The sequence below is a fragment of the Hylaeus anthracinus genome, unplaced genomic scaffold, assembly GCF_026225885.1.
Source record: "Hylaeus anthracinus isolate JK02 unplaced genomic scaffold, UHH_iyHylAnth1.0_haploid 5, whole genome shotgun sequence".
NCBI classification, from domain to species: Eukaryota; Metazoa; Arthropoda; class Insecta; order Hymenoptera; family Colletidae; genus Hylaeus; species Hylaeus anthracinus.
In genome coordinates, this window is record NW_026535322.1 from 11,292,099 (window position 1) to 11,305,714 (window position 13,616).

Here is a 13,616-nt window from a genome sequence, read left to right on the forward strand (position 1 = left end):
TATACTTAAAAAAAATGGTTAAACATGATTATTATTAAATTTATAGAATTCCGTAAAGCAGTCTTTTCAATTATTAGTTTTTTTTATTGCAATTCGCAACTGTATCGATAATAAAATTATAAGACTAACCTATCATGAACTCGATCTGTTTTTGAAAAGAGTTGATTTTGTTTTATTTTAAATCAATATTGGAAGGTATAATACGTTACAAGTTTCAGAATAACAGAGGATTCGAAATTATAGAAACGAATTGGAATTTTCGAAAATTATCATTAAACTTTACAATAACATTTAGTTTGAAACTTTTTATATTTTAAGTTTTATGCGCAACTAACAATAGCCATCGTTTTGTAACAAAATTTCACTTTCTCAAATTGTTTATAATCATACAATTATGTACAATCACGTTTCTTTCACGCAGCGATTCATACGAAATGTTTCACGATAACTAAAGCACTTGAATCTTTATGATGCATTCACTCTCTCCGTACAAATAAAAATTTACTATTTTATCAAATTTCTCTACACACACTTTTCACATTTTACACAGTTCTTAATTTTCGATATTAAATGGAATTGTACAGTCTGCAGTTCTTTTATGTTCTCAATGTTTTTGATACTAATGGCTTCACCACTTGTTGACGATTTGGTGCACAGAAATCACACAGATAATTTTTCCGGTCTAATAGCATTCCCTTGGTCTCCACGCAACCTGTAAATTGACATCAACAAAATTCGCTTTATTAACAATAATTTGTATATATGTGTATTACAAAATTGAACATGTTTTCCACTTTTAAGACTTAACCTACCTGAAAATACTCGTACGTATTTCAAATGCTCAAACAGTTTAAAAAAAAAAAAGACACAAAACGAATATTTGTCGAGACATGCAAATGTGATGACATGCAATGAAAAGTAAGTAGCAGAATTATATGGAATTTGTGTCAATACCTAAGTGCAGATATTTGTCACATGCGCTGCAATGCACTAGATTCGCTTCCAGGTCGAGTCTTGGGGCAGTATGACAGCGACTGCAGTGCGGACAATAGCGACCCTTTCGCCATAGCCTTGTTATTGCATAAATATCATGGTGTTAATGAACATGGATGGATAAGGTTTCATTATAATACTAGAATTAAACATGAGATAACTAATATAATATTCTGAATCCTGGACGAGTTATCTTGGATATCTCATTATCGCATTACATGTAATGTTCGGAAGCCAAGAATTCAGATGTATGCGAGCACGTGAAATTAGTTTGTTTCTATGAAAGAGGAGTTTAGTGTGGATCAAGGATATTGTGAAGCAAAATTAAAGCCCCGTGAAAATTTAAAGAATTGCATTTTAGTATGCGTGGTTCAATTACATTTTCACTCGTACAGTACACCATAAAACGACAAACTTGGCGTGTACTTACTTTGAACACGGAACGCATAGCGTTGAGACATAGACACGAGTATTTTTGTCACCCTTTTTATATTCATGTTGCCATTGAGCAACACTGTTTCTGTCAGAATTCATGCCTCCAGGTTCTCTCGAACTACAATTCGCGCAAACGGCACATTCTTGACAGTGCCATCTCCCCTGGGGTACACGTCGAAGTCCGACACAATATATATGATATCTGAAGAATATTAAATATCATGAAATCGCACTTACAACATGTATTATTACATTTATGTATTGTATTTTTTATAAGAGAACATACCCTCTGTCACACATATCACAGAAGAGCATTTTATCTTCGTCCGCGGGATCATGGCATTGGGCGCAAGTTTTGCAGTCAGTACATTGCCATGCGTATGATTGAATGTGAGGAACCATGTCTAACGTTAAGTCTATACACGACGGATGAACTGTATAACGAGAATATTATAATTATCATCACGAATATATTATAGAGTACGAGGACAAATTAAAAAATAAAGTAGTTACCATGTCCGTGGCACGTGCCACATTGTATTAATAATTCATTCTTGCTGTGTTTGTTTAAAGCTTTTAAGCACATTTTGCATTTTAATTTTACTTCCTCCTTTACGATCTCCATATCCACTTCGTCCATTGTGGATTGAGAACCTTCGGTGTCTTGTGTTCCCTCGCTAGAAGATGAACTATATACAAAATAGACGACTATCTTTCCACAAACAATATTAAAATATTAATAACTAAACGATACGAACCTTGAATCGTCCGATGACGAATCGCTGTCACTGTCACTCTGAGATCCTTCCGATTGACTATCAAATTTACGTTCGTTTGGTCTCATAGGACCGTAGAGGACGGTATTCAAAGGGTAATATCGCAATTCAGCTGGGGTATATTCGCGATAATAATCTGTGTATTGACCTGGTATCAGAGCTACGGGATAGTGTCCGACTTTACGTTCAGTTTCAACTTTCTGTTGCTTCTTTGGCACGTGTACTGTAAAGGTCTGTAAATCTAAGCTACATTTTCTATTCTCTCTGCGAGCTTTGTTCAAACTAATATTCCAAGATAACGCAGATTGAACTGCCATTTCTGCCAGATCGATTCTATTTTTCTCTGCATTTGCAGCTGCTGTTAATTCTTTTTGTTTCTTGGAATGTTCTTTCACCTGCTTTTCTCGCATATGTTTTCTATATTCTTCATACTGATCAGGAAAATCACTGCACATTACATCTAAAACTTCTGAACTGCAAATAGCAGTTAAACCTGATAATAATTTAAAAATTAAAAATGTTATATATATCCTATACTCATAATATAGATATTATTGGCCAAGATGTACAATTATTTGTACGTAATAAAAAAGTATCTTACCCATATCACACATTGCTTCGCTAACCAATCCATTTTCTCTCAAATAATTTCTTTCTTCCATATCCACCACTCTGCGCTTCAAGTCTGGATACTTTCTCTTAAAAGACTTAACACCAAGATACTGTGATATTTGTTCCTGTATCATGATGGTTTCACCTTTACGATCAAGTGGCCATTCGTATTCAGCAATCTTATCGACAGTAAATGGCCCTTCATCTGGGTCAAAATTAATTTCCATTCTTCGATTTTTCACCTTCACTTTTTCTGATTCTGTAGTTGCAGTACTAAGTACACTTCCTTGAGACTCCTCATTGACTATAGTTTCAGATGCTGAAACAAATGTCACCGAAGCATAATTTGTGGAGTACGAAGACATAACCAACTACAATTTTATGACATGCAGCAATTTTAATTAAAATCTAAAATTACAGTGAAAAGAGAAATTATATGTAAAATAAGTTAGAGTTAGAAAGACTGTCAACAAGTTGGCAAGAAATGTCAACCGATTCACAATTAAAATTAACACTTAAAATCAATGTTTCTGTTTTCAAAAGATCTAAGATTTAAAAAGAAAATATATGTTGTTGTGGAATATAATACTGACCACCATGATTTCGAAATTCTATGCACATCCATTATTATTCGAAGTAACAGCACATTTTGTGTTTGATTTAAATACAACTATTTCACATTTAGGTACCTGAGATATGTTAGGACACAAGAAAAGATCTATTTATAGATACCTTGCTTGGAGGTCTACCAATACATTTATCTTTTGATTTACTTTAGACATACAATGACTATGGTTCATACTTTCTACTATATTCCTACTATGTTCTTTCTCTGAATAAATTATCATTTTAAAAGATGCAACAAAAAATATTTTTTGTACAGTTAACATGTAATAGTATGTAAATATAAAAGTGAATACAAATTATTGTGTGTTTTGATATTCTAAATTTAGTGTAAATAATGCGAGTGTTAAATACGGTCGAACAGAATATAAAATTACAGTGGTATCGTTTGTATTGCTAAGAATGAATATAAGAAATACAAAATGAAATACGATCTATGTAGCGTACATAAAAGTAAGATGAAGCAATATGTGAATAATATGTACAATAACTAATTCAATACCTGGTGCAGAAATATTCCTAGCCGGAGTTTGAGATCTCGAGCCCGATTCCGCACTCATTCTCGTTTCCTCATCGATCACCTGTACCGTGGACACATTTTCTACCGGTCGTTTCGAAGTTGGCGTTAACCAATTCAAATGCTCTGGAGGTACTAACGTCTCTTTATTTTCCGTCTTAACATTCTCGGTTGTCTTATCAGATCTTTCCTCGCCAACTGACTTCAATGCGGTTTTTCCTGCTTTTTCAGGGCTTGGTTCTGACAACTTCTTATCTTTCACGCTATCTTTAGAGTCGTTCGTCATCGGTCTAGGCATCATCTCAGAAGTTTCTAATCGTCCTTCTTTGCTTACTTCCGGTACTCTGATCCCTTGCATATGCATTTCCGATACTTTGCCTGTTTCTAACTGCATAGTCGTAGAATCTGGAAGAGTATTCTTCGCTGCATTGGCATTCTTTCGTTCGTCGCTCTTTCGTCCTACACCCTTCTTCTCGACTCTGGATGTTTTGACCTTGGCGTCCATCGCTGGTTGCTTAAGAACTTTGTATAATTCTGGGGATTTACCAAAGGGCTGTTGCTGCATCGGAGGATCGTCTATCGTTATTACAGCCGTGGTCGAAGCTTCTATCGCGGTTAAATCTTGATCCATTCTAGGCTTCTTTATCATCTGAAGATCCACGCTGTCCAATTTTCGCTTTCCACGACCTACCAAACGTAAACAAATATCAATAAAATGGTAATATTCAAATACATACTACTATTTTTCAGACAACATTATTCTGTAAAATATACTAACCACGTCCTCTACCTCTTTTAGGGGGCGCATAGCTCTTCTGACTCCTGCAAGTCCTTCTAGGCCTCTCGTTCTCCCTGGATTCGAAACGTGGGATTTGTGGTTGTTGCATCTGATGCGGATCCTCCAGAGACAAAGGATCCCTAGGTAGCGTCAAATGAGGCGGAGGATGAACAGTCGTTTGGGCTAGCGGATTCCTTCTTGGTCTACCTCTCTTCTTGGGCACCTTTACCTCCGGCATTCTCGTCGGTGGAACTTCCTCTATGATTACAACATCCTGGCTAGAGTTCGAGTTCTCGTTCACTATGATCAATTCTGGCCTATGCTCGATGATCTCGCAGTCGGAATTCATCGGAGAACCAGTCGTGTTCTTGGCTAAGATGTCTTTAAGTTTCTCGCTCATGGAAGTCTCCGAGGGCTTCAAAGGTCTGACCTGGGTAATACTGATCTCTTGGCTGATCACGTTCATTTGCTGAAGGCTGATCGCGCTTGTTTTCGTATCGAATACGAACTGTTTCTGATCCCTAGTCGCTACAGGCTGAATAGTGACCTCTGGCAAGATTTGAGTGAGCTGAGCCTCTAGTTTGGACTTCTTCGCTTCGATCGGCGCTATCGTGACGTCCTTGCGTTTAGGGGATATCTCTAACGCGCCTTCCGCTTTCTTCCCTGACATTTGCACCGGCTCGATGGTCAATTCTGACCGATTGCTCTGCAGAATGGAGGGGTGACTGGTCTTGAGGATCTTCATCGCAGGCTCTTTGTGCGCAGCTTGCACAGATTCTTTATACCTGTGAGAGAAACCATGCGACTGCTCCGAAGCTTCCTTCATCCTATGGGCAGGTTCTCCGTGATTATCGCAGGCCACGATCGTCGGATGGCCAGTTTTGGACAACTTGATTTTCATCTCTAAAGGCGATTCAATGTCTCGACGTTTCTGCTGTCTCTCCTTCTTCTCTGTGTCCACTATAGAGGCATCACCAGTCTTCAACAGTTTTATCTTCATCCCTAAAGCAGCGTCGGCGGCTTTCGAGTGCTCTGCGTCGGCACGCATCATTTTATTTATATCCTCGGACACTTCAGACTGTATGATGGAAGCATCGCCAGTTTTGGACAGTTTGATCTTCATTCCAATGGGCGACTCCGTTCGCTTGGCCGCCTCTTGATGAAGCCTGGACTCCTCCAACTGCTCTTGCTTCTCCGAAGGCACTATAGACGGATCTCCAAATTTGGAGAGCTTGATTTTCATGCCAATCGACGATTCATGTACACCTTCGGATTCTTTGCTGGGTTCATGAGTGACCATTGACGTCTCTCCCGACTTTATCACCTTTATTTTCATCACGGAAGGCGTTTCGGACGTCTTCAACGTATCTTGATGCGTATCCACTTTATCCTTGCCTTCTGGCTTCTCTTTTTGTTTGGTATCTTTATTCTCGTCCGAGACTTCCGAATGAACGATAGATGCGTCCCCGCTCTTGGACAGTTTAAACCTCATCCCCAGCGGTGATTCTGTTCGCTTAGGTACATCTGGAATCTCTAGTTTCTCTTTAGTATCCTCTACATTCTCCATTGGAATTATGGAAGCTCCACCTTTCGTCATGGCCAACTTGATCTTCATTCCAATCGGGGAATCGGTTCTCTTTGGAATTTCAGGAGACGGATTGTCCATTTTCTCCTTCGCCTTGCTCGACTCTTTGCCTTCGTCTGGCATGTCCGGGGAAACGATCGAGGCGTCTCCAGTCTTCGATAGCTTGATCTTCATCCCGATAGGAGAATCCGTCCTCTTGGGAGAGTCATAGGATGCATCCTTCGGTCGCAACTGCATCTCTCTGTACTCTTCCTGAGCATCGTGTCTCTCTGGTTGAATTATCGATGCATCTCCGGTCTTCGACAACTTGATCTTCATTCCAATCGGTGATTCCGTTCTCTTAGGACTCCCCTGAACCATGTCCAGCTTCTCTTTGTGTTTTGACTGTGTGTCTTTTGCGTCCTGCTGCACTATGGATGCGTCGCCGCTCTTCGACAGCTTGATCTTCATTCCAATTGGCGATTCCGTCCGTTTGGCTTCCTCGAATTTGTGTTTAGGCTCCTTTGAATCGTCAGTTTCATGTTTTTCTGAAGAGACTATGGACACGTCTCCAGATTTCGACAATTTGATCTTCATACCGATAGGAGACAAAGAACCTTCAGAGTACCACTGACCAGCGTCTTCGATGTTCTCGTTGGATATTATGGATGGATGACCACCCTTCGACAATTTCAGTTTGATCTTTCCCAATTTCTGCCCAGGACTGTCCTCTGGATTAGGCGAATTGGCCGCTGACCTGATCTTGGGACTTTTTGGCGATCGTGGCTCGCCGCAATCGGTAATCGCTGACTTTGCGATTTTCAAAATGATCCTTGGCGAGCCCACGTTCTCGAAGTCGTGCTTCTCCGAGTCCTTTCGCGGCGTTTCCGTTATTTTCGGCTCCAACCTCTCGGACATCTTAGGCGACTCCAACATCTTCTGATAGGCGATCAACTTCGCATCCTTCGAGATGAGGAGACTGTCCTTGGAAGTTGTCGGGGACATCGAAACTTTCGTCATATCCGCGATTGGAATTTCTATTTTAGGAGGCTCCTTCAGACGTTCTTCCAAGATCGAGATCTTGGGGATAGTCTCTGACGCCTTGAGAATATTCTGGGACAACATTGGTATAATATCAGGCACCTTATTGTTTCCAAAATGTAGCGTTTCAACGTTCCGCGCGGAGTCCTCGTCGAACTTAACTTCAGTCTCGGATATCTTGATCTTTTCTTCGTCTGTGGTTAGTTTATCGTCATCAGTCTCGAGCTTTTCCATCGAGTCAAGCTTAACTTGTTCCGCTAGCTTTCTCTCGCTCTCCAGTTTCGCAGCTTCCGATATGATTTCAGCCTCTGAAATTGAAATCGAATCCGTCGCGATACTCTCAAGCTCTACCACCAATTCTGACGGATCTTCGCACAATTCCTCGGGTACAAAGAGAGAGGACGTATCCGTCTGTTTCGCTATGTCGTTCACGACGCTGTCTACCAGTTTAGGCGAGAGCACCAACGGAGAATCGATGGCTTGTTCCTCGGACTCTTGGAGAAATTTAACAGCAGATTCCAACTCGGATATTTCAGAACTAGGCTGCGACGTTTCTACGCAGACCGATCCATCGTTCAAATTTTCGCTTTGTTCAACTACATCTGACAACAATAGATCAGGAGCCAAGTCCAGCTTGGCTTCGGTTTCCTCTAAATCGCCTACAGACTCCAACGGGGTTTCCTCAAAGTCGATATCGAGCTCGTTCTCTGGCAAGCCAGTATCCGTGTCCAATTCCTTCTGTAAATTTTCTATATTATTATCTTTACTTGTACACTTGGAAATTATAATTTTTTTAACTTTGAATATGTTACTTACCCCTGGTTCCTCAATTTTATCGTTCATAGCGTCAGCTATGTCAGCTTTTTCTATATTATCCTCCAATGACAGTGTATTGCTATCTGTTAAACAACTACTAATAACGTCTGTTATATAATCCGAAGCTTGCACGACGTCAGGAGCATCATTTGATTGTTCCAACAGGAGACTCATATCAACATCCTTTGGAGAAGTTGTTTCTTCCTGAGTTTGTTCTTCTGATTCCACTGTTTTTAACGTGGAATCTACACCTTCATGCATCAGATCTAAACCAAGCAATCCTTCCAAGGAGTCCATATTTTGCGTCGAGATTGTATCCTCCATATCTTTGTTCAAAATATCCTCTGAATCGTGCGGCAACTTTTCGGATAATTCCTCAATTTCTGCTTCTACCAATGGCAAATTCGCAGACTGTTGAAAAACTTGTTCTATTTCATTTGCCACGCTTGCTTCCGTGGTTAGAATGTTTTTAAAATCAGTTGCGCTTCTGATATCATCGTCCAGAATACTTTTGACGATGTCCTCTGTATTTTGACTCTGTTCCCCAGTGAACATCTCTTCTACGTTACTACTAGTTTCTAAAATATTTTTTAAAGTATTCCCGTCTGAATCGCTATCGTCTAACTGCTGTTTATTATTCGGTAGTTCTTGATTTTTGTTTATATCTTCTATCGTCATCGAATCGCCAGTATTATCCAAGTTTATGGTTTTATCAGCATTTTCATCAAGAACGTCAAGCTTTTCTACATTTAACGAATCTACGTTAACATCATCGATTTCTACAGCAGATGGTGGTGCGTCTTCTTTGCAAGTTAGTTCTATGCTATCTACCACATCTTCTTTTTCTGATTTTTCTACGAGATTATTTTGATCAATTTCCAATTGCATATCAGTTTCATCTGGTTCTAAAGTTAAATTCAATTCTTCCTCTGTATCTTCCTCTTCTACATTCTCTTGTTGTACTAGAATCTTCTTACAATCTGATTGCGACATAAATGAATCTTCTATAACGGACTTTAAATCAGGAATTTGGTCTTCGTTAACCACAGATTCTTTCGTTTCTTCCATTATTACATCTGCCTCCTCTTGTACTACAGGTTTTATATTATCTTCGACTAACTGTTCAGAATCTTCTTCATCAGGCCTATCTTCGTGTTTCTCTGATTTACTTGTTTCAGTTTCAGTTAACTGATCATATTCTACAAGAATTTTAGAAGCAGTATCCTCTGTATCTGGAACTGTTTGTATATCAACTTTACTTTCTTCTGGAAGATTAAGATTCGTATCTTCTTGTTTATTGGGAATTTCTGTATCTTTCGATTCTATATGCTGCTCAATAATATCAACCTTATTCGTAATTTCTTCAGTTTCTATTTCTTCGACCGTTGTATCCTGAACTTCCTTTAGCTCTTTGATTTGCTCTTCAGGAATGCATTCATCAATTTTCGACGACTCTGTATTTATAACTTCCATTTCAGATTTTAATCTATCGCTATCTTCCTTTGGAGAACTCATAATGTCTTCAGAATCATTTTTGACAGTAGAAGTATCTATAGGTATTGTAGTATTTGAAATTGCCACTGATTCTATTACTGGAGGTACAAGATCTAAATTTGATTGAACTTCCATTGGTTCATCATGCTTCAAAGTTGTATCAGAAAATACAGATGTACATGTTTTCAGTTCATCTTCAGGTTTATCTTCGGTAACCGATGTTTCCATTGCCTCTGGTAATTCATTATCGGAAGGTTCTGTTTTCTCAGCTTCAGATGATACAACATTCTGGTTTTTGCTATCTTCAGTTTGTACGTCCATACTAATTTCTGAATTTTCAACATTTATTGAATCATTAACTAAAGTTTCAGTTTTTAAAGACAATTTTGAAGTGCTTTGGGAGTCTAATGTAGGATTTTCTACAAAAGTTGCAGGGCTCTCGTTTTTTGTTTCAGAGTTTAACTGATCGGTTAATGGCTTCAAAGAATCTTCTTGCACTTCTGTAATTTCCAGTTTTCCAACATTCATTTCTTCTCTTTCTTGTGACGGTTCCAATACTTCTAAATTATCCTTTGTGTGCTGTGAATCCAACTGTTGGCATTCACTGACTCTAGGTTCATCTTCTGTCTGTCCAGACTCTGTTTCTATTTCATTTTCCTTTTGAGTCAATTCCATATCATTATTTGTATTTACTACATCATTTGATTCTGTATTTAATGTGTTATTATTATTTAAATTATTTTGGACATCTAAATTATGCATGTGTTCCTCATCTTCTTGGCTCTTTATATTTTCTTCAGGTATACTTATTTTTGAATCACTACTTTCATCTTGTGTATCCATAAACTCTATAGTTTCTTCATGTTTGTCCACTTTTGTGTTTCCTTCTACAATTTTTATTTCTGCTTTCTCTTCTGCATTTTTTATTTCAGTGTTTCCTTCTAAAATTTCTGCTTCTGATTTTCTTTCTACAATTTCTGTTTCTGCTTTCCCTTCTGCATTTTCTATTTCAGTGTTCTCTTCTACAATTTTTGTTTTATTTATTTCTGCTTCTGTGTTTTCTTCTACAATTTTTGTTTCATCTATTTCTGCTTCTGTGTTTTCTTCTACAATTTTTGTTTCATTTATTTCTGCTTCTGTGTTTTCTTCTACAGTTTTTGTTTCTGTGTTACTCTCAACAATGTCTGTTTCTGTATTACCCTCTACAATTTCTTTTTCATGTATTTCTGATTCTGTGTTTTCTTTTAAAATTTCCATTTCTGCATTTTCTTTTACAGTCTCAATTTCTGTGTCCTTTTCTACAATTTTTATTTCTATGTCTTCTTCTACAACTTCCATTCCTGTGTTTTCTTCAACAATTATTGTCTCATGTTTTTCGGTTTCCTTGTTTTCTTTTACATTATCTGTTTCATGTTTCTCCATATTTGTAACTTCTTCTACGACTTCTGTACCTGTGTTTTCTTTTATAATTTCTGTTTCTGTGCTCTCTTCTATGGTTTCTGTTTCTGTGTTTCCTTTTACAATTTCTGTTTCATGTTTTTTGCTTTCTGCATTAACTTCTGCAATTTCTGTTTCACATACTTTTGTTTCTGTATTCCCTATCGCAATCTCTGTTTCATGTTTTTCCATTTCTGTGTTTCCTTCTACAATTTCTATTTTATGTTTCTCTATTTCTGTATCATTTTCTACAATTTCTGTTTTCATGGTTTCTTCTACCATTCCTGTTTCATGTTTTTCAACTACTGTGCTTTCTCGTACAATTTCTGTTTCACATTTTTTATCTTTTAGAGCACATGTATCATCTACAGGTTCTACATTCTTTTCATTTACTTCTATTTCAGAGCATTCCATTGTTTCGTTTTCTTCTAATTCCATTTTACTTTTTTCTCCTTGTAATACTTCCGCTTTTTTTTTGTCTGTTTCAGCTGGATCTGCATTAATTTCTTCTTTTTCAACTTCTAAAATAACATTTTTGGAGCTACCTACTTCACATTCTGTAGAAATAATGTTTTCTGTTTTTTCTACACTGCTAGATGGATCCTCTGCATGTTTACACTCTATAGAAGAATTAGATGCATCAACTTCCATATTATCTGCTTCACTCTTTATAGTTTCAGGAATATTTTCGTTTGTACATGGTTTACTTAAACTTACACTATCACACATTTTTGCAATGTTATCTACATTATCGGATGATTTCCTAGAATCATTTGTTCCCTCTTTCTCCTCATTAGAAGTAACAGTTGAATCTACTTCATTTGGCTCGCCATCATTTGTGTCTTGAGAGTCCTCTGAACTATATGCTTCACCAATCAGCTGTAAACTTCCACGAATACCATTATTACTTTTTACATGTTTTACTTCATTGTTTACTATGTTTACATTGACAATATTACTGCATTGTTGATCTCTGTCTGATTTATTTACAGGTACTTCTTCCTTTGTAACTTTCAGAATTTCAGAAGTACAATCACTGGTAGATCGACTAAACCCAACGTCTGTTTCACTTATAACCCTAACATTTTCAGCATCTTTAACATCCATAATAATCGCAGAGTCTGTTAACATAATAGTTTCACAATTGTCTTTTGTATCAATGTCTTTTCCTTCGCTGCTTAATTCTCCACTCCCGGTTAAAGTATCTTTGTTATTAAACTGCGAATTTCCTTTACTTAACTGTTCCATGTCACCAACACTAATTGTTCCTTCAGCACAGTTCGAATGTTCGTTCGTAACAGGTTTTTTAATATCGTTACCACCTTGTTCCTTGCACGTATCTTCCCCTTTTCTTTCAAACTTGTTTTCAGTTACATTCTGGCTTCCGTCTGTTTTTGATTCGGTGATGATTTGAGAAAGAGCTGCGATTTCGCTCTCCAAGGTGGAATCGCTAACTGGTTCCGACTGAACGCCTATAATATCATTGATATCCATGATGCTCAATGCTTCTGTGTCGTACGTTTCTGAATCGCTGTCGATACAATAAGGCGCGTAACGGTCAGGTGAATCGTCCTTGGCTTCTGTTTTTGTTCCGTTTGTCTCGTCTTTGGAGCCGAACAGGCCCATCTTAGGACTTTCGGACATTGTTTTGATATTCGATGAGGGGCGCGTTAAACCTGCGTTTACGACCGTGCTTCCTCTTCGCCGTACCAATCCACGAAGGAACGAATTCCATTGACATTCGTGCGGATTTTAGTTTACTGCGACTTCCTAATCACTGAATATCACCCATCGGTACAGCACCACTGCCCCGCAAAGCTCGTATGCATCGCAGCGTTCAAGTTTATTTATTTTCGCTTGGGATCCCACACATAACCAAAACACCTCGTACGGGCAGCCTTTTATCGATTTTCGCGAAACGAGCGAGCAAATTAGTCCATAAAACACTATCGTCTCACAACGAACGTCGTTGCGATAGGACAGCCTACGGCCTCGGTAATTCTTTGTAGCTTTTAAAATACATTTTGTCAGGCTCGACGTTCCTTGAAACGACGCTTAGACATCCAGATGCTCGGATGATAGCCCCCCCACTTTCCTAATAAGACTCCGTTTGGTATATAGATATGTCTATAGATCCAAGTTCATTTAATAATGCCGTTTGGGGGGAATATGTTTTCCATTGTTTAACACAAAGAATGGGAGGTGGTGCGAGCAGGTGAGAGGATTAAAGGCAATCGAACTAATTTTTAAATATACGATCTGCGAGTGCGAGCGAGAATAACATGTGGGACAAGGATAGCTGTCTTTTTTTCAAGTTTGGTGACAAAGATAGGCAGAGCAGAGCAGAGCAGAGAGAGACAGAGAGATGTGCGACAAGGATAGCGACTGTTTGGTGGCGCCATCTACAACAGAACGTCCAAGCTTGTCGTAAAATAGTTCAACTTACCATACGTTTAGATATACATTACCTTATTATATTAAATAATAAATGTTAACTATAGTATAAGCATAGAATGCTCATGAAGGAGT

At 38.2% G+C, this 13,616-nt stretch overlaps 1 protein-coding gene across 3 annotated transcripts; it reads right to left on the reverse strand.

Moving 5' to 3' along the window:
• Positions 1–148: 148 nt before the first annotated feature.
• Positions 149–13,327, reverse strand: LOC128896004 (uncharacterized). Of its 3 annotated transcripts, none has more exons than XM_054159108.1 (10): positions 8,157–13,327; positions 4,736–8,078; positions 3,943–4,644; positions 2,806–3,135; positions 2,187–2,697; positions 1,942–2,105; positions 1,715–1,862; positions 1,424–1,630; positions 955–1,070; positions 149–712 (listed from the first exon to the last, which is right to left on the reverse strand). In XM_054159108.1, exons 1-10 carry the CDS (start codon positions 12,729–12,731, stop codon positions 597–599), a joined length of 10,212 nt encoding a protein of 3,403 aa, XP_054015083.1. In that variant the 5' UTR covers positions 12,732–13,327; the 3' UTR covers positions 149–596. The 3 variants fall into 3 exon arrangements, with proteins under 3 accessions (XP_054015083.1, XP_054015082.1, XP_054015084.1); XM_054159107.1 differs by having other exon boundaries at positions 1,942–2,117; positions 8,157–13,326; XM_054159109.1 differs by lacking the exon at positions 955–1,070 and having other exon boundaries at positions 1,942–2,117; positions 8,157–13,326.
• Between the last annotated feature and the right edge of the window lie 289 nt (positions 13,328–13,616).